General features: G+C 41.6%; 1 protein-coding gene across 3 annotated transcripts in view; it reads left to right on the top strand.

Moving 5' to 3' along the window:
- The window catches only part of LOC134344471 (rho GTPase-activating protein 12-like), a 228,866-nt gene that overhangs the window by 162,493 nt on the left and 39,195 nt on the right, over positions 1-27,178 (top strand). For all 3 annotated transcript variants that reach the window (XM_063044341.1, XM_063044339.1, XM_063044338.1), the window contains 3 exons: positions 2,741-2,845; positions 5,913-6,011; positions 6,133-6,223. In XM_063044341.1, coding sequence (XP_062900411.1) covers positions 2,741-2,845; positions 5,913-6,011; positions 6,133-6,223 — 295 coding nt within the window. The remainder of the gene's footprint in view (positions 1-2,740; positions 2,846-5,912; positions 6,012-6,132; positions 6,224-27,178) is intronic.

The following is a 27,178-nucleotide window of genomic DNA, read 5'->3' as shown; positions in this document are numbered from 1 at the left end:
ATATATTGAGTTCAGTGGAAACTTGGCTACACAATCATGGGTGTACAGTGAGTATGGCAGGGGGCTGAGTACATAGCATTCAGGGCACCGGTGCTCAGAGTGATTGTAGAGGAGAGCTTGTCCCCTATTTTTACAGCCTGGGTCCTGTCTGTGAGGAAGTTGAAGATCCAGCTGCAGATCTGAGTGCCAGGTTCTGGAGCTTAGGAATCAGTTTACTCAATTTTGATGGTGTCATGGTACATATAAACAGATCTTTCTTGAGAAGAATAAGCTCTGTCAGTAACCTGACTTTGTGTGATTTTTTTTATAGGGCAGGGCACCTCTACAACCCACATCTCCAATCTTATCTCATTGATTGGAACACCTAACTCCAAATAGCTTTCGTTGAAATCATTACCCCAGAAGTTCACGTACTTTTTTGAACTAAGACTGTGATTGTTTAAATGGTGTACTTAGTATTGACGAGAAGAAGTACAATTGTTGGTGTGTTACTGGTTTAGGCAGATTGTGTTTGTGACTTAGATGAAGATCATACCATATTTTATGAGTAATTAATGCAGAAAACCAAGTAATTGTAAAGGGTTCACAAACTTTTTCTTGCCACTGTATTTGCAGATTTATAAGACCATTAGACATAGCAGAATTAGGCCACTCAGCCCATCAAGTTTGCTCCATTATTCAGTCATGGCTGATTTATTTTTCCACTCAACCCCATTCTCTGACCTTCTCCCTATAACCTTTGATACCCTTAAAAATCAAGAAACTATCAACCTCAGCTTTAAATATGCCTAATTATAAAATTCTAGACAAGCCATATCTGGGGTATTGCAGTCAGCTCTGGTCACCCTGCCCCGCCCCCCCCCCCCCCATAGGAAGGATGTTAAGTCCTTGGGGAGGGTACAGAACAGGCTTACCAGCATGCTGCCTAGATAAGATGTATATTAGAGGCCCTTAGATGGGGCTGATGAATGTGCAAGAAATGGAAGGATATAGACATTGTGTAGGAAGAAGGAGCTTAATTAGTTAATTATTTAATTACTTAGACACAAACTTGTGGGCTGAAGGGCCTGTTCCTGTGCTATACTGTCACAAAAGAATAAATTTTGTGTATTATGTCAGCGATATTTGATCTAATTCTGAAGTGAGCCTCTTACAGTTCTGGGGATGTAAAGGAAAAATGTTCCAGTGTACATGTTGCACGAAAGGTTATTAATCACCTTAGCCAAGGACATCACTGCAATAGTTCTTCAAGTTTATGTTCTAGGTGCAGCCATTTTCAGCTGCTTTATCACTGACCTTCTTTTCATTACGAGGTCAGAAATGGGGAATGTTCACTGATGAATGCACAATGTTAAAAATCCTCAGCTAATAAAGCAAGACGTAGCCATTGAGGTAATGGGTGATAAATGAGAAATAACATTTTTGGCACAGAACTCCCATATATTATACTCATATAGGAATGAATCAAACCACCTACCTATTGTTGTTATTATTATCATCATCAAGTTCCTCACCATTTACATGCAGTGGTCACCTACGACCAGAAATTCAACTGGGAGCCGCTACGTAATGGAGAGCATGCTGAGAAGATTCATCAAGATGCACCTGGGATAGATTGTTTAATTTATGAGGAGCGACTGGATAGGTTGGGTTTATTTTCCTTGAATTGGAGAAAGTTGAGCATGACCTGACAAAGGTACATGAAATTATGAGGGAAATAAACAGTGTAGACCAGGAAATCTTTCACCGTAACCCAGCTATCAACACTGGAAGGCAGAAATTCAGAATAAGGGGTAAAAGATTTAGAAGAGACCTGAAAAATAATCTTTCCAGCTTTGCTGGAATCTGGGTGCAGTGCCTGAACAAGTGATGAATAGATACTCTCATAATATTTAATCGCATGAATTGTCAATGCATGGAAAGCTACAGGTAGTGTGCAGGTAACTGGGATTAGTATAAGTATATCATAATCAGCTTGCATATGGTGGGCCAAAGGGTCTACTTTAGTGCTGTATGACTATCAATCTGTAATTACTCCAGCAAAAAGAGCAGATGAGAGGCTGAGAATCTTGTGACTGAATCATCACCTGACACTTCAAAGCCTTTATCGTCTACAAAGCATGATGGAATATTCGCCACTTGCCTAGATGAGTGCAGTTCCAATAATACCATTGAAGCTAAACATCACTTATACAAAGCAGTCCACTTAATGAGTATGCCATACACCAACCTCAGTGTACATTGCTTTCCAACGAGCAAGTATGTTTTGCCTTCTACAAGGTCCACTGTCCTCGCCCAAGCTACTCTGATAATACCAGCCAAGCCTACAACCTCACAGCTAGAAGGACTAGCGCTTCAGATACATGGGAACATTGTCAACTGCATGTTCCCCTCAGGCTTTTCATTATACCTATTTGGAAATGAATGATTAGTCCCTTATTGTTACTGAGTCCATGTTACAGAATTCCCAGCATAGCAGCACAATGGGAGTAACTTGACTAAAAGGACTGCAGTGGTTCAAAAATGTGGTTACTCACCATAACCTCAAGACCAATTGGAACTAGACAATAATTATTTTTATATATCCTTCACAATTTGAAAGTGACCAATGTACAGGAATACTTCTGAAGAGGCCAATAATTTTGGAAATAACATGGCTAAAATTGCTGAAAAAGGAGCCTGTATATGATTTAATTGTTTTTTAGTTATCTCAGTAAATTTTAATTTTTGATTTTTTCAGAAATTTGGTAACACACAATCTAAACCTGAGTTCACTGTGGATTTAAAGGGGGCTGCAATTGAATGGGCTTCAAAAGATAAATCGAGTAAGAAGAACGTTATTGAGGTAAATAATTTAGTGTTTTGTACAATGCTGGTTTTTATTTTGTCACAGCTTCACTGCAGTAGTCATATGCTTTCATTCCCCCACCTTTCAACTTTGATCTCAGTTGTAATCAGACTTTGAATATTTGAACAAGTTTTGGCTCTTGGCCTGTGGTTCTTTGTGAAGTAATTTTCCCATGAGCATTATTCACAGATTAAATATTGGCATGACTGATGAATGAAATGAAAGACAAAAATTAAACAAAGATAGTGTTCCTTTCATTTGGGATAGAATAAATAAAGCTTAACAATTGATAACATAAGCCACCTACCAAATCCATACATGGACATTATCAAATTAGTAGATTTTAACATATTTTCTGGTGGAATTCAAAATAATTTTGACATATCATCTCCATAGAGAAGTGTTACCTGTTTTGTAATCTTAAATTATGTGTATTCTCTTTGGCATTTATCACAGCAAGGGCCACAAGATTGGTTGGATCTTTTGAAAGAAAATCGGAAATAGTAAGGCTAACTAGTGTCAGGGTATTCTATACTGTTTTTACTGAAACTGCAATTCCATTTCGTAGTTTCAGTAGAAAGTCTTTTTTTCATGTTTGTATCAATGAAAGCCCAAGATTTAAAGTAGCCTTCTGTTTTCGTTTCCGTAATCTGTATTTGAGTACAAGAATGTGTAATGAAGGCTATATTTGACATCCTGATTTTAAACTCTCAAAAAGGAGAGCTGAATAGCAATAGAGAAGCTAATATGGACTTTTCTAACATAGTGCAAAGCTTTGAAATAAATATGTATACCTGAAACAACTTAATTTTTAAGCTAAAACTTAGATAGCAAAGTTAATTTTGCTTCTTTTGACAAATACATGTTTGAAGTTAAATAATGAGATATCTTAAACCAGAGATTTACTGGAAAAGAAGGAATTTTCATCTGTACTAAATATAGAGGTGCAAAATCTTACTTAACGTATTCAATTATCTTTTGCTCGTAAACTCATCTGTCTTCCTGGGAATGTTGCTCTTCACACCAGCGTGCCAACCAAAAGAGCAGGAGGCATCCTCCTAGCCACCAGAGGAATCTATTGTTAATTTCTTTTTCATTGAGTCTAAGTAATGCTTTCACCTCTGAAATGTATTAAGAGTAACTGCATATTTTTAATATGATATGTACTATCAAGCTTTGTAGATTTATTAATAGCACTGGACAACAAATTTGTTTGAAAGTGTTGCTTCCTCAGATTTTTTTTGTGTATGATAGACTGCTTGAAGCTGAACACGAATATAATTTCAGACTACTCGTATCACGTAGGAATTTGGAGAAATAAGAAATTAACTTTTACTGAATATGTTTAATTGCATAAAAGAGCAGATGCTTTACAACGGTTCAACTAAGTTAAAGATGTTTTGTTGATGATTTTCATTTGTACTTAGTGTTGGGGCTTCTTGTTTAAGTGTCCAACAATAATCAGCCAATATTGATGGATTTCTGTTGCCCTGATACCATTTCTCTATGACTGCAATGTCCTGGTCATGCTCATCACTGACAGCACCAGGATTTGCAGGGAAGAAGTGTAAATGGAAATGCAGAAAATGAATCATTAGTGACATGTTTCAAAGGTTCAATTTAATGTCAGAGAAATGTATACAATATACATCCTGAAATGCTTTTCCTTCACGAAACATCCACGAAAACAGAGAAGTGCCCCAAAGAATGAATGACAGTTAAACGTGAGAACCCCAAACGCATCCCCCACCAGCTTCTCCCTCCCATGTGTAAGCGGCGGCGAGCAACAATCCCCCCTCCCCCCAGCAAAACAAGCTACCAAGCACAAGCGTGAGCTTAAGTGACAGCAAAGACACAGACCTAGCAGTTACCCCAAAGACTATTGCAATTCATCCGGCATTTGGCAACTCACAAGTTCTCTCACTCTCCCTAATAAGGGAGAGGGAGGTGTCTCCCCTTTTTCACAGCGAGCAGGAGACATAACAACAACCCGCTGGTTTACGATATTAAAAATTCCGTTTTGTCTCTTTTTATGAGCTCTGTGTCTGAAGATCGCAAAGTTCTCAGGTCTTCGGATCCACAGCAAAAGATTTTCTGGCCTCCCAATGGCACACAAGTCTCCTGCCATGACACCGACCCTCGATCCCCCCCATCTCCAGAGCGCCGAGATTTTAGGCTTCCAAACACTAGGCCACCTCTCACCTCTCCCTTGGTGTGCTGAACAACGGCTGGTCCTGAAACCCCGAGAACAGGTCCCGTTACCACAAAGAACCGAAGTCAGTATGTAACTCCAGGTCAGGGTCTTCAAAAGAACCCTGATAGGGAAAAATAAAGATATTAAAGATGGAAATAGACCTGTTTCGGAAGATGCAAGCAAAGGAGTCGCGGTTTAGCGCCGTCTTAACTCCGTCTCTGTTTCACCTCATGGTTTAGTATGCTTGAAGCATGTTGTCAACAGCTGTATGTAGTTTAGTGTTCTGTAGTTGCCAAGAAAATTTTCAGTAACATCCTTGAATGCCTTCCATGCTATTTTCTCCAGACCCACTAGAAGTTCTTCAAATTGCCTTTCGTTGATCACCAGTTTGATTTGTGGACCAACAAAAATGAATTTCTTAACCTTGGCATTAGTTACTCTGGAAAGCACCTGTCTCAAATATCGAAATCCTTCACAGAAATTTATAGCCTTTCTAAAACCTGTCCTGCCATGCGGCGTCTGCCCCGCATAAGCATGCCCAGGCATGCCTTGACAAGATAGTAGACTTTTCAGCTTACATTGTGGGGTGGAATTATGAATTGAAATAACAAATATAGGTGATTTTTTGAAATGGTGCGTGATAGGGAAATTACATGGTGATTTTCATGATCAACAGCCCAACGTCCATAACATACACCCAAAAGTATTCAGGAAGCAAAATCTTTGTTGTTCAGTGTAGTAGTACTTGTGTACAGTAAATTGTTAAAGTTCCCAACTATTCCAAACCAATTCTAGAAAGGCTGCTCTACTAAAATGCAAATGTTAAGATTATATGTTTCACTAATGGGGAAAAAATTTGACATTTTCCAGCTCAGAACACGTCAAGGAACCGAGTTACTGATTCAGTTAGATAATGATAATCTCATCAATGAATGGTATAAAGCTCTTGAAGAGACCATTAGTAGTCAGGTGCGTATTTAAGTTGGAGCATTTTGCTTTCCATATTTTTGTTTACTTAATTGCTTTTCACTAGTAAAGTGTTCAAGAAATTTGTATGTTAATTTAGATCTCACAAGTAATTTCATTACAGACAGAGTCTGATGAAGATGATATGCCAGAGTCTCCAGTCATTGAAAAGCAGGATAAAGATAAAAATAATAAAGATTTAAAGAAATCACGACGTAAGTCATAAGTATATGCATTTTGTAAGGTTAGATTAAATGTATATTTCTGGTTTTACCTACAAGGTATGATTTCTACTTGACCTTTTCCTTGCATGCAAAGCCTCAGATTGAAGTTATGCTTCACAGTTAGTGACAGATTCATTAATGCATTGTATGAAATGTATTAGTATGAAAGTTAAGTAGTCCACCTTGATAAAGTACTTGAAGTGGTTGGTCATGAGCATATTAACTCCTGCCTATGGAATGACCCGGATCCATTCCAATATCCCTCCCATTACAAAGGTCAACAGCAAATGCGATTTTATTTTCTCTTCACTCACCTTGGTAACATCTCAACAAGGAAGATGCATATGCCAGGTTGCTCTTCATTGATTACAGCTCTGCATTCAATACTATCATCCTGTTAACTCATCGAGGGAGGGAGGGAACGTCGAAGGGAGGGCACGTGGCCAAGTGGTTAAGACATTCATCTAGTGATCTGAAGGTCGCTAGTTCGAGCCTCAGCTGTGGCAGTGTGTTTGTGTCCTTGAGCAAGGCACCTAACCACTCATTGCTCTAGTGTCTGTTTGAGGAGTGGAGCCCCACAGTGACTTCCAATCTGCGCCTTGTAAGGCATGAAAATGCCCAACGCAGGCCTCTCATGGTCTGAGTTGACGTTCCCTCGCAACTCATAAGTGAGCTCCAAACCTGAGCAACTGGATTGTCTATTTCCTCACTTCCAGATCGTGGTTAGTATGGGTTGGCAACAACATCACTGTACTCCACCATCAGCTCAGGTGCACCACAGGGCTATATGCTTAACACACCGCTCTACTCATGTTATACTTATTATGTGTCTAAGTACAGCTCCAATGTGATATTTAAGTTTTCTGATGACTCTACTGATGTTGGCTGAATCAAAGGTGATGACAAATTAGCATATAGTAGGAAGGATGAAAATCTGGTTGAGTGATGCCACAACAACAACCTTTCATTCAACACTGGCAAAACCAAAGAGGTCATTGTAGATTACAGGAGGCAAATACATGATCCAGTCCTGTATTCAGTAACTTTAAATTCATTGGTGTTAGAGGATCTGTCTTGTGACCAGCACACAAGTGTCATCGCAAAGAAGGCACGATAGTGCCTCCTTTTTTTTCAATCTTTTTATTGGTTTCATAATGATAAACATACCATAGTATTGGTACAAAGTTATTGGAATTACATTGTTATAATTAACATAGTTAAATATAAGCCCATTTGATACATGGGTGTTAAACCTCCCAATCATACAGGATACAAATACAACATACAAAAAAAAGGGAAAAATCATGAAAAAGGAAAAAATATATAAAACTATACCCCAAAAGAAAAACTAACCTAAACAGTGTTAATCAACTAAACTAAGAAAAAAAAAGACACGGGCTGTTATGTAACATCAAAAAAAAAAGGAACTATTAGTGTCGTTGACTCCGTTCCTCTCAACATATATTAAAAAGAAATAGAATAAGTTTGGAAAAGGTCAAATTACATCATATGGAAATGTTGAATAAATGGCCTCCAAGTCTTTTTGAATTTAATAGAGGGATCATAAATAACACACAATTTTTTCTGAGTTTAAACACAACATAGTTTGAGAGAACCAGTGAAACGTGGTGGGAGGATTAATCCAATTCGGCAAAATGGATCTTCTAGCCATTAATGTAAGAAATGCAATCATCTGACGAGCTGAAGAGGTTAAATGACTTGATTCTATCATTGGTAACTCAAGAATTGCAGTAATAGGGTGAGGTTGTAAATCAATATTCAGAACAGTTGAAATAGTATCAAAAATATCTTTCCAATATTTTTTCAAAAAAGGACATGACCAAAACATATGAGTTAAAGAAGCTATCTCAAAGTGACATCTATCGCATACAGGATTTATATGAGAATAATAACGAGCTAATTTATCCTGAGACATATGAGCCCTATGCACTACTTTAAACTGTATCAGCGCATGTTTAGCACATATTGAGGATGAGTTAACTAATTGAAGAATTTTTTCTATTTTTCAATCGGTAAAGTAATCTTAAGTTCCCTTTTCCAATCAGTCTTAACTTTATTAGATACGTCTGGATATATTTTCATAATTATATTATAAATAATTGCTATTACAGCTTTTTGAAAAGGATTTAAATCTAAAATTTTTTCCAAAATATCTGTTGAATATAAATTCGGGAGGGTAGGAGAAACAGTATTTAAAAAGTTTCTAATCTGTAAATATCTTTTTTTAAAAAAAAAAGGGATCTAGGCAAGTTATATTTATTAGATAATTGTTCAAAAGACATGAAACAATTATCCAAAAATAGATCACAAAATCGTACTATACCTTTAGTTTTTCAAGCCAGATATGCTTGATCTGGCTTGAAAACAGAAGGGTTGAGGGTTGAAAACAGAAATTAGATATAATAGGACTTGCTAAAATAAATTAATTCAACTCAAAAAATTTTCGAAATTGAAACCATATACATAAAACAAAGTTGCTGGTGAACGCAGCAGGCCAGGCAGCATCTATAGGAAGAGGCGCAGTCGACGTTTCAAGCCGGTCTCAGCCTGAAACGTCGACTGCGCCTCTTCCTATAGATGCTGCCTGGCCTGCTGCGTTCACCAGCAACTTTGATGTATGTTGCTTGAATTTCCAGCATCTGCAGAATTCCTGTTGTTTCCATATACATAAAGTATGTTTTACTATTGGGTTATCCATTTGTTTATACAATTTAGAAAGAGTAAAGGGAAGCGAAGTCCCTAAAATAGAACCCAATGAAAACCCTTGTAAAGAATTGCATTCAAGTTTTACCCAATGTGGACTTGAAGGTACGTCCAAGTCCCATAACCAAAATTTAAAATATGGATATTAATTGCCCAATAGTAAAATCTAAAATTCAGCAAAGCTAAACCCCCCTCCTTTTTAGATTTCTGTAAATGTCTTTTACTAACGTAGAATTTTTGTTCTGCCATATATATGAAGAAATTTTGGAATCAACATTATCAAAAAAGGATTTGGAATAAAAATTGGCACCGCTTGAAATAAATATAAAAATTTAGGCAAAATAATCATCTTGATATCATTGATCCGACCGATCAATAACAGAGACATTGGTGACTATTTAGTAAACAAAAGTTTAATCTGATCAATTAAAAGTAAAAAGTTAGCCTTAAATAAATCCGTATGCTTTTTCGTAATTTTAACCCCTAAGCATGTAAAAAAAAAAGTCGGTAACCAATTTAAATGGTAAACATCCATAAATAGGAACCTGCATACTTAGGGGAAATAATTCGCTCTTATTAAGTGTTACGTACCCCGTAACTGGGTTGCCAAACCAGCAGAAATGGATCACTCAGTTGGAGTCTGGAGTACTAGAACTAAGAAAGTTTTATTAAAGAAACAAGCAACACAGTAATCGAAAGGATAATAAATGCAACAATTCAACAATGATAACCACACATGTGCACAGAATTAAGATAACAGCATCAATCAAGCTCTATCGTTGTCTAGGGGTAAATGACCAATTTCAAAATGACTCAAAGTTCAGTCCAGTTTGTAGTTCAGTTCGCAGTAATCGTTGCCATGGCGATGGACAAGGTGGGGGAAGAGAGACAGAATAGGAACAACTGATCATTCAGAACACTGCTTCACTCACAGACCAGCGGGATGGCTCACAAACAGCATTTGGGCGGGTCCTTGGTGATGTCACCTGAGGTCACCGACTGTGACCCCTCCTCCAGATGCGGTCGATCCTCTGCAGTGAACCCGGCACCCAGGCAAGGGCGGACACACACCGGGTTCCCGCTGATCGTACCTTTCCACCCTGGTCGTTGTCTGGCACTTCTCACCCACTCGTGAGAAGCGTACCGCTTCCAGGGTCTCGTTACCTCGGGTGGCGTGTGTGTCTGTCTTAGCGAACCTGTCCCTTTTTATCCCCCTGCTGGGGTATCGCCTGTCCATCACTTCAAACAGTTCAGGGTTCAAAGGGGGGAGCCGCTCCAGACAGCTCTTCCTCCCACATCCCTTCATTACACATCTCCAGACGCTGCTCCATTGTTCCTTATCTCTCCTTCCCCTGAGGGCAGGTGGCAGACCAACTGCTGATGCCACTGATGCTAGCCCAGGCCAGCAAACATCTTAATTTTATGTGTATTCTCGTAACACTTCCCCCCTTTAAGGATTTTTACCGGGAGGTAAAAATTACAAACATGACTACATTATCTGATACATACACAATATACATCTTTAACAGTTATTTAGCTAATACGGAGAATTTGAAGCTGTCAACACCTTGACAGACAGTCATCACATTTTCTGTTCCTTTTACACGTGTTATTAATAATCCCTTAGACCAGGCTCCAACTCAGCAAACTTCATAGTGGCCAAAAACACTGATGAATTGCGACCAATGTAACCTCTCATTTGGTTTTGTCCCGGACCACAATAACAAGGGTCGTCCCATTCCGACTCAGTTTTCTCTCGCAAGGGCTTAGTAGGAGGGGGACGGGTATTGACCGCAGAGTTATTGCAAAACTTCCTGCAGTACCCCACCATCTCCAAGAGCCTTCTGAGGGCCCTCTTGTCTGTCGGGGTTGGGAGGTCAGCGATAGCCTGCACTGTAGCTTGCATCACTGCCAGCTGCCCCTGTGTCACCACAATTCCCAGGTAAGTGACCTTCGTGTGGCCGAATTCATTTTTTTCAAGGTTCACTATCAAGCTGGCTTCAGACAGCCGTGTTAAATTGCCAATACACACCTCTGTGTTCATCAGCCCTTTAGTCACTGAATTACTCAAAAAATATGGGTGTTGTTTACTTGGCTGCCCTATTGTAACCACAATCACCCAACGTCCCAGTTCTTTGCATTTCCTCGGGACAATCAAACACATGGGTGCGAGTCGTTTAATTACTACTTCGGGGATTAAGGGAGAGACCTTATCAGTAGACCTGGCCAAAACAATAGCCTTCTCCCATCTGACCGATCCCATCCTAATCTTTTCAAAATGGTTTTTTTCTCTTAGCAGGGGGCCCCTAGCTTCATTGATTTCCACGCTAACACCGACTAGGTTTGTTAGCATATCAAAAGCCGGTGACCGTCTCAGTTCGCGTCGGTCATGATCAATAACATTTTTCCCCCTGGGCAGCCGGTAAATCTCTTTCATGATTCCACCAACTGTTTCCTCCAGCACCGCAAAATGTCCACCGGGGGGTACCTCATGGGCCATGTTAAAAACCTCATCCCCATAACTCTTTTGCACCACCCCCCACTCCTCATCTGCGGATGCTGTACTTGATTTCCCTTTCTTCCTTAGCACTTCCTCATCCGCACAATAGCTTGTCAAGGCTGTGTCAGAGAGAGCGGTCTCGGCAAAAACCATCAGCCCCTCGTCTCGCTCCTGTGTCTGCACAAATTCTTTCCTGGCTACTGCTGCGTCCGTCCCAGCTCCCTCACTACCTCTTATCTCACTACACCCTGTCTCATACAAGGTTGGCAGAAATGTTTCAGCCAAATTCACCATCGCGGGCGGGGCCTCCATGCTGGCAGGCTGACCCGTCAATCTCACGACTGGGAACACGATTCCTCCAGCGATGTCATTACCGAGCAAGACTTCCACGTCTTTCATCAGTAATTCGGACCTCACCCCGATCGTGACTAGTCCAGAGACCAGGTTGCTCTGTAAATGTATCTGGTGCAAAGGGACTGACTCTGTCCCTTCCCCAACACCTTTGACCTCTACCTCCCCAGTCTGGGTCTCTGAGCTAAACTCTAATACACTCTTCAGTATTAGTGACTGACACGCTCCCATGTCTCTCCAGATCCGCACTGGAACTGGTTTTAACCTCTCCTTCACTGACACCAGTCCGGCCGAGATAAACCTCTCGCGCCCTTCCTGGACTTTTTCAGACCTGTCCTTCCCTAGCGGTTCGCTTAACAGCTCGATACAGCCATTCAAAATTTCCGCTTTTCCTTTCCCCGTCTCCTTCCTTGGGGCAAAGCACCTGGACGCAAAGTGTCCGACTTTCCCACAATTATAACAGACGACCCCAGGAGACTTCCTACCAGGCTGCTCCCGGTCTACCTTATCCTTTTCACTAGTCCCCGGCTTACTTTCTGACTTTTCCGGCGGACTCTCCCCGCCGTCCTGACTACCCTTCTGGTAGCCTTTACTCGGGGCAAACTTCATTTTATGCGTCAACGCATACTCATCCGCTAACTTAGCAGTTGCGGCTAACGTGGCTGCCTCTTTCTCATCGAGGTAGGGTTTCATACCCTCAGGGACACAACCTTTAAACTGCTCAATCAGAATCAGTTGCCGCAGTCTGTCATAATCCCCCTCTACCCCTTTCGAGGCGCACCAACGCTCACAATATGTTTGCATCTCACGAGCAAACTCCAAATACGTGCGGTCCCACTGCTTCCTCGCATTCCGGAACCTCTGCCGGTATGCCTCCGGGACCAACTCATAAATCCTGAGGATGGCCTCCTTCACCACCTCATACTTCTGGGCATCTTCCGCGGATAAAGCGGAGTAAGCTTGTTGGGCTTTCCCTTTCAGTACACTCTGAAGTAAAACAACCCACTTATCCCTCGGCCATTCCTGACTTATAGCCACCTTTTCGAAGTGGAGAAAGTACCGATCCACATCGGTATCGTCAAATGGGGGAACCAGCCTAACCTCCTGGGTCGCCCGGAACCCTCCACCTTGGTTCGGCACGAGCCCCTGCTCGGCCCTTATCTTTAACTTCTCCAGCTCAAATTCCCTTTCCCTCTGTTTCTCCTCTCTCTCCAACTGTCTGTCCCTCTCTCTCTCTTCTCTCTCCAACTGTCTTTCTCTCTCTTGCCTTTCTACCTCTTTCTCTCTCTCCCGCCTTTCTAACTCTTTCTCTCTCTCCCGCCTTTCTAACTCTCTCTCTTTCTCCCGCCTTTCTAACTCTCTCTCCTGCCTTTCTAACTGCTTCTCTTCGTGTTCTAACTGCCGTACCCGGAACTCGTGCTCGAGTCTCAGTTTTTCAAGCTGTACCTGTACCGCGTCTCCAGCAGGTTTTTCAATAGACACCTCCCCCAGCTCACCTTGGGGAAACACACCTTTAGATACATAGTGCTCTACAATAGCTCTGTGTATCTCCTCTCTCCTCATTGTCGACTTCACCTTAGCAAGATTCACCCGTTTGGCCACAGCTATCAATTCCGATTTCCTGGCATCCTCTAATGCCTCCAAGGTCGGCGCCTTTATAAATTCCTCAACCTCCATTTCTGCTGTTTGTCTTTTCTTTCTTTCGGGAATTTTAACCCAATCAATTTACTCCGTCCCAAATTTAGCGTTCAAAATCGCGGACGAGAACCCCACTTATGTTACGTACCCCGTAACTGGGTTGCCAAACCAGCAGAAATGGATCACTCAGTTGGAGTCTGGAGTACTAGAACTAAGAAAGTTTTATTAAAGAAACAAGCAACACAGTAATCGAAAGGATAATAAATGCAACAATTCAACAATGATAACCACACATGTGCACAGAATTAAGATAACAGCATCAATCAAGCTCTATCGTTGTCTAGGGGTAAATGACCAATTTCAAAATGACTCAAAGTTCAGTCCAGTTTGTAGTTCAGTTCGCAGTAATCGTTGCCATGGCGATGGACAAGGTGGGGGAAGAGAGACAGAATAGGAACAACTGATCATTCAGAACACTGCTTCACTCACAGACCAGCGGGATGGCTCACAAACAGCATTTGGGCGGGTCCTTGGTGATGTCACCTGAGGTCACCGACTGTGACCCCTCCTCCAGATGCGGTCGATCCTCTGCAGTGAACCCGGCACCCAGGCAAGGGCGGACACACACCGGGTTCCCGCTGATCGTACCTTTCCACCCTGGTCGTTGTCTGGCACTTCTCACCCACTCGTGAGAAGCGTACCGCTTCCAGGGTCTCGTTACCTCGGGTGGCGTGTGTGTCTGTCTTAGCGAACCTGTCCCTTTTTATCCCCCTGCTGGGGTATCGCCTGTCCATCACTTCAAACAGTTCAGGGTTCAAAGGGGGGAGCCGCTCCAGACAGCTCTTCCTCCCACATCCCTTCATTACACATCTCCAGACGCTGCTCCATTGTTCCTTATCTCTCCTTCCCCTGAGGGCAGGTGGCAGACCAACTGCTGATGCCACTGATGCTAGCCCAGGCCAGCAAACATCTTAATTTTATGTGTATTCTCGTAACATAAGGTTCAGTTTATAACCAGAAAAATTACTAAACTGAGCCAACAAAGACAAAATAGCAGGAATAGATTTTTCAGGGTTAGAAATATATAATAACAAATTATCTGCATATAATGATAACTTCTGTATTTCATTTCCACGGGTAATACCAAAAATGTTAGGTGAGTCTCAGATAGCAATTGCTAAAGGTTCAAGGGCAATATCAAATAATAATGGACTAAGAGGGCATCCCTGCCTAGTACCTCGAGATAAATGAATAAAGGGAGATCTTTGATTATTAGTACAAACCGAAGCCATAGGGGTATGATATATCAACTTAATCCAAGATATAAATATCGGACTAAAATTAAATTTCTCAAGCACACTGAATAAATATGGACATTCAACTCTATCAAAAGCTTTCTCAGCACCTAATGAAATAACATTCCGGAGTACTAAGTGAAGGAGTATAAACAATATTCATTAACTCCTAATATTAAAAGATGAATAACAGTTTTTAATAAATCCAGTTTGGTCCACAGAGATAATTTGAGGTAATACCTTCTCTAACCTAGTTGCTAATATTTTAGAAAAAATTTTTGAATCTACATTCAAAAGAGATATCGGTCTGTATGATGCACAATCAGTAGGATCTTTATTCTTTTTAAGAATTAAAGAAATAGAAGCTCCATAGAATGATTGTGGTAATTTACCTAATCTGATTGCTTCTTTAAAAACTCTAGACAACCAAGGAGAAAGAATAGAAGAAAAAAACTTTAAAAATTCCACTGTAAAACCATCTGGACCAGGTGCTTTGCCGGAATTCATTGAAGAAATAATAGCTGTTATTTCTTCATCCGTAATAGGAGTTTCGAATGTTAAACATTCTTTGGGTGATAATTTCGGAAAATTCACTTTCCTTAAAAAGTCATGCATGATGTTGGGATCATGAGGAAAATCAGAGTGGTATAAGGAGGTATAAAATTCTTGAAAAGATTTGTTTATCTCGTCATGATTAACTGTCAAGGTGTCATCATGTTTGCGAATCTTGATAATTTGATGTTTAACCGAAGCAGTTTTCATTGATTAGCTAATAATTTACCCGATTGATTTTCAATGGAGGATGTTAATAATAAGCTGTGTTCTATTTGAAGTTCGACTCTCTGTTTATAAAACTCCTTACTAGGAGCAATAGAATATTTCTTATTAACTTCTTTAATTTTATCAACCAACAAAAGTGTTTCATTCTCAATACGTTTTTTCACACCAACAGAATAAGAAATAATCTGTCCGCAGATATAAGCTTTAAAAGTGTCCCATACTATCTTCTGTAATATTAGTTGAAACAAAGAGATCAGTCTGTTCCTTCATAAACTTAACAAAATCTGGGTCTTGAAGCAAATTAGAATTAAATCACCATTGTCTAATAGTAAAAGAAGTACCCATTAACTTGATAGAAAGTTTCATTGGAGCATGATCAGAAATGGCGATAATGTCATAAATGCAGTCAATTACAGATGGAATTAAACGAGAGTCAATAAAAAAGTAGTCAATTCAAGAATAAGAATGATAAGCGTGAGAAGAATGAAAACTCTATCCTTAGGGTATAGAAATCTGCAAATTTCTGAAATTCCAGAGTCAATCATAAAAGACTTAATAAGAGTAGCCGACTTATTTGGTAAAGCCTGATTAGATATGGATCTATCCATCAGGGGATTTAAACAACAATTAAAATCACCACCCATTATCAACATATACTTGTTCAAATTAGGAAAGGAAGTGAATAAGTGCTTAAAAAATTTGGGATAATCCACATTTGAGGATAAACATTAACTATAGCAACTTTTTAATTAAAAAGTAACCTAGTAATTAACAAAAATCTACCTCTCGGATCAGAAACAATGTCTTGATGAGTAAATGTAGTTGAGGAATCTATAAAAATTGAAACTCCTTTCACTTTGGCCTGGAAGTTCGAGTGGTACTGTTATTCCTTCCAAAACCTAAAGAAACGTTGATCATCCTCTTTCCTCACATGAGTTTCTTGTGCAAATATAATGTGAGCATTCAGTCTTTGGAATACTTTAAAAATCTTTTTCCGTTTTATTGGATGGTTTAAACCATTTGTATTCCAAGAGACAAAATTAATAATCTGAGCCATAATTTAATGTCAACCCTTGGGTATATAAAGAGTTAACCATAATGTAAACTCATGAATTTGGAAGAGGAATAAATATTCAGAGCGGAACCGGAAGTCACGACACTGCAGACATCTTTGTAGTACTGAATCAGCCCAATAGAAAAGATTAATGAAAAATGTAAAGACCCCCACGCCCTCCACCCCTAAAGTCCCGAAACTAAGCCAGAAAGGGCTAGAAAAAGAACTAAGAACAAATACTAAATCTACCCCCATTTCTTCAGAAGGCAACTCCAAATATATGTTAAAAAGAGAACCCCCCCGAAATCCAAAAAAAACACACTGTACTATAATAATCTTTATATTGTGATTTCTAAAATGAATGAAAAAAAGTAAGCGCCGATGCATATTATTAATAAATTACAAACATGAATAATTGAAAATGGTACTTTTTTTAAAAAAAAGGAATTATGGGGAGAAGGTACCTGAGAAGAAGGCGTAGTCAAGAAGAACAAAAGATATTATGAAAGAAGGAAAACAGACTGCCATCTTAATTATACAAAGCAAAAAATAAGCAAGATGTTCCTCCATACAGTAGAAATTTACCATCAAATTGTTAATGACAATGTCAGAAATCAAATAATTAGGAATTAACAAAGTAATGTGAAATCATCAACAGGAAAAAAAAACTTTAATTGAGATGTGAAAAATACCTACACTACTAACTGAAAATGAAAATCTTGAACTTATAAAAGATCTTCATACGATGATTATAGGCTTTAAAAAAAAAAGCGCATAAAACCAGAGCCGATACTGCGAGAGCTAGACATTAATTAGAGTGAAGTATCCATAGCAGTTGAATAGTGCTCATCCAAAAAACTTCGAGCTGCACTTGTGGAATGGAAGACACGACATGGTCCCTCTGAAGGAGAAATTCTTAAACAGGCAGGATACAATAGGGCTGGTCTGAGACCTTTTTGGTAGCATTCTGATGTCAGAGGTTTAAAAGCCAGCCGCGCCTTCATCACTTCTGGATTGTAGTCTTCCACTAAATGGAACTGATATTGTTGAAATTTAATCATACCTTGCTGATGGGCAATTCGAATGAGATGGTCTTTAACTTGAACATGATGGAAACGGAGGATCACTGGCCTCGGTTTAAATTCGGAGGACAATTTGGGACGCAATGTACGGTGAACACCGTCAAGCAATGGAGGATCGTCGGGGAATACAGAACTAAACGCATCCTTTAAAAGTTGAGAGAAGAATTTTGAAGGGTCTCCTTCCTCGAAGTCCTCGGGGAGACCAATTATACATAAGTTCTAGAGGACAGAATCGGTTTTCAAGATCAATGATCTTGGATTTAAAATGTTCCAGTTGTTTAGTCATCGAAGATAATTTCTGCTGCAAATTCTCAATTTTCAAATCTCTTATCTGAGCTTCAATGTCTAATTCAGTCATTTTACTTTGATGTTGCTTAACTTCACAATCAAGCGATTTCAAAGAGTCTGTAATTGACTTTAAATCTTCTTTAAAACTTTGACGTTGTTCTTCAAATTTTTCATTTAAAAGATTCAACAGAATATCAGTTCAACAGAAGTTCAGTTTGCTTGGATTCACCTTTTTTTCCGTTCCCGTCGGAATCCGTCCCATTTTTAGGATCTCGCCCTTTAGATCTTGTACTTATTTCTTTGCTCATTTCTTCAAATTTCACAGTTACAGTTCAAGGAAAAATCAATAGTATAGAATAAATCTTCCAGTGTAGGTAAAAATAAATTAAGGGAGATCATAAGTTTAAAACAAAGTAACGGTAATGGAGTGAAGCCAGAATCAACCTCACTCCATGAGTGCCTCCTGGAGAATCTCCTCTTTTTTGTTTAGAAGTTAGCATAGATTTAGCTTGTCACCAAAAACTTTGACAAATTTCTATAGATGCGCAGTGGAAAGTATCCTAATTGCATCAAGGCCTGGTATGGAAACACCAGTGCCCAGGAATGGAAAAGCTACTGAAATGGTGAATACAGCCCATTCCATCACAGGCAAAGCCCTCCATTCCACTGAACACAATTTCATGAAATGCTGCTACAGGAAAGCAGCATCCGTCATCAGAGACCCCCACCATCCAGGCAATGCCCTCTTCTCACTATTACATTAAGTAGGAAGAATAGGAGCCTTAAGTCCCACATTAGGAGAGCTGTCGTCATTGGAGACTCTATAGTCAGGGGAGCAGACAGGAGATTTTCTGGACGTGAGAAGGACACCCGCATGGTTTGTTGCCTCCCGGGTGCCAAGGTCCGGGATGTCTCTGACTGGGTGCATGACATTCTGGTATGAGAAGGAAAGCAACCAGAAGTTGTGGTACATGTTGGCACCAACGACATAGGCAGGAAGAGGGATGAGGTCCTGAAGTGTGAGTTTCGAGAACTAGGCAGAAGGCTGAAGAACAGGACCTCAAGGGTGGCGTTCTCAGGATTGCTGCCAGTGCAACGTGATAGTGATGGTAAGAATTGGAGGAGATGGCAGTTGAATGCGTGGCTGAGGAGTTGGTGCAGGGGGCAGGGTTTTAGATTTTTGATCATTGGGATCTCTTCTGGGGAAGGTGGGACCTGTACAGATTGGATGGGTTGCACCTGAACTCGAGGGGGAGCAATATCCTTGCAGGTAGGTTTGCTAGCATGGTTCGGGAGGGTTTAAACTAATTTGCAAGGGGGATGGGACTGAGAGCGATAGAGCAGTGAAAGAAGTGCATGGAGTAAAGCCAGATCTAACATACGGAGAGGCTTTGAGGAAAGAGAAGCAGAGTAAAGGGTGTAAAGGTAGAAAGGTAGAAGGGCTAAAGTGCGTGTACTTCAATGCAAGAAGCATCAGGAACAAAGGTGATGAACTGAGAGCTTGGATACATACATGGAATTATGATGTAGTGGCCATTACAGAGACTTGGCTGGCACCAGGGCAGGAGTGGATTCTCAATATTCCTGGATTTCAATGTTTTAAAAGGGATAGAGGAGGGGGGAAGGGGAGGAGGGGTGGCATTGCTGGTCAGCGATACTATTACTGCAACAGAAAGGGTGGGTAATGTAGCAAGATCCTCTTTTGAGTCAGTATGGGTGGAAGTTAGGAACAGGAAGGGAGCAGTTACTCTATTGGGAGTATTCTATAGGCCCCGTGGTAGCAGCAGAGATACCGAGGAGCAGATTGGGGCACAGATTTTGGAAAGGTGCAAAAATAACAGGGTTGTTATCATGGGTGACTTTAACTTCCCTAATATTGATTGGTACTTGATTAGTTCCAAGGGTTTGGACGAGGCAGAGTTTGTTAAGTGTGTCCAGGACGGATTCCTGTCACAGTATGTTGACAGGCCGACTAGGGGAATGCCATACTAGATCTAATACTAGGTAACGAACTGGGTCAGGTCACAGATCTCTCAGTGGGTGAGCATCTGGGGGACAGTGACCACCGCTCCCTGGCCTTTAGCATTATCATGGAAAAGGATAGAATCAGAGAGGACAGGAAAATTTTTAATTGGGGAAGGGCAAATTATGAGGCTATAAGGCTAGAACTTGCGGGTGTGAATGGGATGATGCTTTTGCAGGGAAATGTACTATGGACATGTGGTCAATGTTTAGGGATCTCTTGCAGGATGTTAGGGATAAATTTGTCCTGGTGAGTAAGATAAAGAATGGCAGGGTGAAGGAACCATGGGTGACAAGTGAGGTGGAAAATCTAGTCAGGTGGAAGAAGGCAGCATACACGAGGTTTAGGAAGCGAGGATCATATGGGTCTATTGAGGAATATAGGGTAGTAAGAAAGGAGCTTAAGAAGGGCCTGAGAAGAGCAAGAAGAGGGCATGAGAAGGCCTTGGCGAGTAGGGTAAAGAAAAACTCCGAGGCATTCTTCAGTTATGTGAAGAACAAAAGGATGACAGGAGTGAAGGTAGGACTGATTAGAGATAAAGGTGGGAAGATGTGCCTGGAGGCTGTGGAAGTGAGCGAGGTCCTCAATTAATACTTCTGTTCAGTATTCACCAATGAGAGGAAACTTGATGGTGAGGACAATATGAGTGAGGTTGATGTTCTGGAGCATGTTGATATTAAGGCAGAGGAGGTGTTGGAGTTATTAAAATACAATAGGACGGATAAGTCCCCGGGGCCTGATGGAATATTCCCCAGGCTGCTCCACGAGGTGACGGAAGAGATTGCTGAGCCTCTGGCTAAGATCTTTATGTCCTCGTTGTCTATGGGAATGGTACCAGAGGATTGGAGGGAGGCGAGTGTTGTCCCCTTGTTCAAAAAAGGTAGGGATAATCCAGGTAATTACAGACCAGTGAGCCTTACATCTGTGGTGGGAAAGCTGTTGGAAAAGATTCTTAGAGATAGGATCTGTGGGCATTTAGAGAATCATGGTCTGCTCAGGGACAGTCAGCATGACTTTGTGAAAGGCAGATCGTGTCTAACCAGCCTGATAGAGTTCTTTGAGGAGATGACCAGGCATATAGATGAGGATAGTGCAGTGCATGTGATCTACATGGATTTTAGTAAGGCACTTGACAAGGTTCCACACGGTAGGCTTATTCAGAAAGTCAGAAGACATGGGATCCAGGGAAGTTTGGCCAGGTGGATTCAGAATTGGCTCGCCTGCAGAAGGCAGAGGGTCGTGGTGGAGGGAGTACATTCAGATTGGAGGATTGTGACCAGTGGTGTCCCACAAGGATCGGTTGTGGGACCTCTACTTTTCGTGAATTTTATTAACGACCTAGATGGGGGTTAGAAGGGTGGGTTGGCAAGTTTGCAGGCAACACAAAGGTTGGTGGTGTTGTAGATAGTGTAGAGGATTGTAAAAGATTGCAGAGAGACATTGATAGTTTGCAGAAGTGAGCTGAGAAGTGGTAGATGGAGTTCAACCCGGAGAAGTGTGAGGTGGTGCACCTTGGAAGGACAAACTCCAAGGCAGAGTACTAAGTAAATGGCAGGATTCCTGGTAGTGTGGAGGAGCAGAGGGATCTGGGGGTACATGTCCACAGATCCCTGAAAGTTGCCTCATAGGTGGATAGAGTAGTTAAGAAAGCTTATGGGGTGTTAGCTTTCATAAGTTGAGGGATAGAGTTTAAGAGTCGCGAGGTAATGATACAGCTCTCTAAAACTCTTGTTAGGCCACACTTGGAGTACTGTGTCCAGTTCTCGTCGCCTCACTATAGGAAGGATGTGGAAGCATTGGAAAGGGTACAGAGGAGACTTACCAGGATGCTGCCTGGTTTAGAGAGTATGCATTATGATCAGAGATTAAAGGAGCTAGGGCTTTACTCTTTGGAGAGAAGGAGGATGAGAGGAGACATGATAGAGGTATACAAGATATTAAGAGGAATAGATAAGAGTGGATAGCCAGTGCCTCTTCCCCAGGGCACCACTGCTCAATACAAGGGGACATGGCTTTAAGGTAAGGGGTGGGAAGTTCAAGGGGGATATTAGAGGAAGGTTTTTTACTCAGAGAGTGGTTGGTGTGTGGAATACACTGCCTAAAGTCAGTAGTAGAGGCAGATACACCCGTGAAGTTTAAAAGAGACTACTAGACAGGTATATGGAGGAATTTTAAGGTGGGGGGTTATATGGGAGGCAGGGTTTGAGGGTTGGCACAACAATGTGGACCGAAGGGCCTGTGCTGTGCTGTACTATTCTATGTTCAATGTTACCAGGTTCTAGGAGCATTTATTACCCTACAACCATCAGGTTCCTGAGCAAGTGTGGATAATTTGAATCACCACCACTCTGAACTGATTCTCGGACCTACAACTCACTTTTAACCACTCTTTTCAAAGCATGTTCTCAGTGCTTTTATAAAATTACACATTGTTTTGTCAGTGTTTGTCCATTTATAAACACAGTCCTACCCACCTGGCTTCATCTATCACCTTCTAGCTTGTATTTCTTGCACTCCCCCATTTTCTTATTCTGGCTTCTTCCCATTTCCTTTCCAGCCCTGAAGAAGGGCCTTAGCCTGTAACCTTGACTGTTTATTCCTTTCCATAGGTGCTGCCTGACCTGCTGAGTTCATTCAGCATTTTGTGTGTTTGTTGGTTTGTTTAATTTTACATAAAATTCTATTGTATTTCTTTTTTTCCTGTAAATACCTGCAAGAAAGTAAATGTTAAGGTGGTACAGTGTTGTGCAGAAGTCTTAGCCATATAAAGAAAAAATTCTGTAAAACAAAGATGCTTTAAAAATAGTGAAATGAAGTTTCAGATTTTGATTGTCAATTGTCCATTGTTCAGCGCCACAGTCCTTGTGTTTTTGAGCATAAGTGACCCTCTTGGATTTGTTACCACTTTAGAGGAATGGCTTTTTGGTAGCGAGTGCTGTGGAATTTTAAAAATTTTTGGTTCAAGCAAGAGGCAGTTTGTCAGGAGAAGAGTTGGCGAGTGCCACATGTCTGAGTGTCTGCAGCCATCAGTGAAGCACGTTGAGGTTCCCTGCGGTTTGGGGCTGCATTTCTGCAAATACAGACAGCAAACATCTTATCCTCTGTAATTTGTAATAAATCTATTTAAGATCACCCCTCATCTCTTTTAGCTCCACACGTAGAATTACTTTATACAAACGTTTGTACTTTATTGTTGCCAAACAATTGCTACTAGAACGTACAATCATCACAGCGATATTTGATTCTGCGCTTCCCGCTCCCTGGATTACAAATATTAAAAATAGTAAAAATTAGTAAATATAAAAATTTAAGTTATAAATCATAAACAGAAAATAGAAAACTGGGAAGTAAGGTAGTGCAAAAAAAAAACAACAGGCAGGTCTGGATGTTTGGAGGTTGCGGCCCAGATCCGGGTCAGGATCCGTTCAGCAGTCTTATCACAGTTGGAAAGAAGCTGTTCCCAAATCTGGCCATACGAGTCTTCAAGCTCCTCAGCCTTCTCCCGGAGGGAAGTGGGACGAAAAGTGTGTTGGCTGGGTGGGTCGTGTCCTTGATTACCATTCTGATCTTCCAGAGGACCAATTTTGTCCTTTGCAATCCTGTTGCTCTTAACATATCTGTAGAATCCCTCAGGATTCTCCTGCATCTTGTCTGCTGGAGGAACTTCATGCCTTCTTTTAGCCCATTTGATTTATCTTTTAAGTGTTCTCTTACATTTCTTATACTGCTTAAGTACCTCATGGACACTGTCGAGTTAAACTAGTCTCTAGAAAGTATTGGGACCTAGAGGCAAAAGAAAATAATATTTGAAAGTAATAGCAAGAATCCACTGATAGACCGGATGGAACTCACTGCCTGAGTGCTGCTTCTGCTCGGACATTAGGGGGACCCCGCAGCGTCACAGCAGCAGTCCGGGAAAAGCGTTGGAATCTGCAGTAAGATGCTGAACTTTAAATAACTTGAGAGACTGTTTAATGGAAAAGAGCACCACTGTCACTTCGGTTTGGGTTAACACTAGCTTCACGTCACGGGGATCATCGCGCGTGGGCGCTTCTGGGAAATGGCGCGAGGTTTAAGAAGAGCTCGGGAACCTTCGGGAAGGGTCGCCCGGTTTGAAAACACAATGGTCTATTAGGGAACGGAGAGGTAGCCAGTTTTCTGACTAATGTCTAATAACTAATGGGTAATGGTTGGTGGAACTAATGGAACTTCCAAACTGCAGCACTTGCGAGAAATAAAAGGAGGAAAAAGGAAAAGTTGTTTGGTCATTGAGTGGAATCTAGTTTAAAAAAAGCCTTTGTTTGGGTAGATGCATTCAATCCCTTTCAAGTGGGGAAGCTGCACATGTTCAAAGAAGAAAAAGAAATCCGACTTGACAGTGAAAAAACTGGTTGACCGGGAAACTGGAGGACCAGGAAACAGAAATCTGGGAGCTTTGAGCTGGAACAGCAGGAGCAGTAACCTGGAATCCTGAAAAAGGAAGAAAATCAAGTTAAGATAAAACAACATCAAAGCATCATTAAAAAGTTGTACTTAACCTTCTCACCTGTGAACAGCCTGCAGGGGAAATCAAACATGGCTGATCAAGCTATTGGGAAATCAGTTGAGCAACTCAAGGTAGAGCGAACGACAGCAAAAAGATTATTTTCTCATCTGGTCAACAGTATTACCAGGACCTATGAAGACATGTCTGAAGAGGAGCTCGGAGTCAGTTTCAATAAACTCACAATAGAAGCTGCGAAAGTCATAGAAGCCAATGATGATGTGGAGGCCGGATTCATTGCAGAACTGGAGGCGGAGCTGAACACAGAGGAAGTAGCTGTGTTAACTGAGCGGCAAAAAGCCAACCTGGCAAAGATGGCAAATGAGTGTGAGTTGAAACTAAAGGAGATCAGAAGTCTAAACCAAGAGACTCTTTGGACCAACTTTGGAAATGTAGAATTGTTCACAGCACTACAAGCAGCAGAGGATGAATGTAAAAACGTCACTGCTGTACAACCCGATGGCAACCAGGAGTGTATGACTTCATGCTTAACCACCTGCATGGACTGGTAAAGACAGCGAAGGAGGTGCATGGTCGGTGGAAATGATGGGTCCTGCCAGGGGATCAGAAGGACCTTCAGAGTCAGCTGAAGGGGCTTGAACTCCACATCCCCAAGTTGGTTTCCAAGAAGGCCCACTTCATACAGGCAGGGAGAAAGGAGGATGCTGAAAGACTAACTCCGACGGCATTGGGCTTTTCCTCCAATTTTCCCACGCCAGCCATCAGATTGAAACCGACAGCCCTTCCCAAGTTTACTGGTGGCAAACGTGATTTTCACAGGTGGAGAAAGGACTGGGGAGCACTCCAGAGGCAGGGAGAGCCAACTGGTTCAAGAGAGGTGAAAAAGGTTCAACTACTGGACAGTCTTGGCGACAAAATCAGAAGAGACCTTTGCTTCACTACTTATAATACTGCAGATGACATCTTCCGTGTTCTCGAAAACTGCTATGGAAATCAAACGTGCATTGCTATTGAAATAGTGGAAGAGTTACAGAAAATACCAACTGTCAGAAGTCATCAGTCACAGAAAATAGTGGAATTAATTCAAGCTGTGGAGAAGGCACTTCAAGACTTGAGTGACCTTGGAGACACGGGTGCTATCAAAAATCCGCTGGTGACAAAACCAATTGAAAGTAAACTAACAGAAACTCTCAAAAAGGAATGGCTGGTCTATGTCGCTGACAGGAAAAATGCTGTGGCACCAGATAATCGGTTTGACAGTGGCTTGGAATTCCTCAGAGGGCAAGAGAGCATATATGAGCAGCTCGAACAACTGAGGGATGAAGAGCCAAGTAGAAAAGAAACCAGGGCTGAGCCAAGGCATGCCAGAACCAAGTCTACCAAGTCAGGTGACGACCACGCAGAGTGTGTAGTCTGCGGTGATGGAAAGCACAAAAGGAAGCTCTACTTTTGCAAACAGTTTCGAGCACTAAAACTACCAGAGAAAAAGGCTGCAATAAGAAAGTTGGGGGCATGCAAGAGGTGTCTTGAGGTTCATGATGACAGTTCATACTGCAAATCCCCCTATCTGTGTGAAAACCAAGACTGCAAGGATGAATGTACTCCTGAGCATCATTACTATGTGTGCCCCAGTGCTGAAATAAAGAAAAGCAGCGCAGGTCAGAAAAAGAGCAGATTTGGTCCAGAGGAGAATAAAGGCAGGAAGAAGTATACAGAGGATCAAGGGGAGTTCTTCAGCAAACTTTCACCAGAATTGGTCAAACAATGTCGCGATGTATTTTCAAACACTGCATCCAGAGCCTTCAGCACTGTGAAAGATAAACCGGGCCTTCTGGTGGAAAGTGGGTTGCAAGAGCTACCAGTGATTATCATGCTTCTCAAGGTCACAGCTAATGCTGGGCAAAAAATCCGAACGTTATTTGACTTGGCTTCAGACACCAATTGTATAACCCACAAGGCTGCAAGCAGACTGAACCTCAGAAGTGAGGAAATCACTCTCCTTGTCCATGGAGTTATGGGGGGATGAAGGTTCAGGTGGAGACAAAGCGGTACCTTCTAAAAATCAGAGTAAACACTCCCAAGGGCACTCTCAAATCACACCAATTGGTTTGTTATGGACTAGACAGCATTGCAAATGCCCACAAATATGTGACACTGAAGCAACTGCAGAAATTCTTCCCAGACATACTGCTTGATGAATTTGTGAGACCCAGAGAAATAAATTTACTCATAAGCCATAGAGAAGGTCAGCTAGCGCCTCAGAGAACCAGAGCTGTTGGAGACCTCGTGCTGTGGGACGGACCACTGGGGAAGACGGTCGGAGGAGCACATCCTGATCTCTTTGAGGAGCTGTCTGTGTCGGCCCACATGTCCAGGACACATTTTGCAAGGCCAATGAGAGCAGCTGCTGTAAAGTACGAGGAGCTCACCAGCAGAGTCCCAGAGCAACTTCCACCAAACAAACAAGATGGCATCAAGCTCCAGGAGTCAGGTACTTCAACCACCAACTGGGACTTCTTAGAGTGGTGGAGGTGGGATAGTATTGGCGCAGCATGCGAGCCAAAATGCGGGGGTTGCCGCTGTGGAAACCATCAGCCAGGCGGCAAAGGAATGACTCTTGCTGAGGAGAGGGAAGTTGAAGTTGTATGAAGAGGCCTCACCTATGTCACAGGTGACCGCCACAGCACGAACCACATTGGCACGCCAG

The sequence above is a fragment of the Mobula hypostoma genome, chromosome 3, assembly GCF_963921235.1.
Source record: "Mobula hypostoma chromosome 3, sMobHyp1.1, whole genome shotgun sequence".
Taxonomy (NCBI): domain Eukaryota; kingdom Metazoa; phylum Chordata; class Chondrichthyes; order Myliobatiformes; family Myliobatidae; genus Mobula; species Mobula hypostoma.
This window is presented reverse-complemented; position numbering and strand designations above follow the sequence as displayed.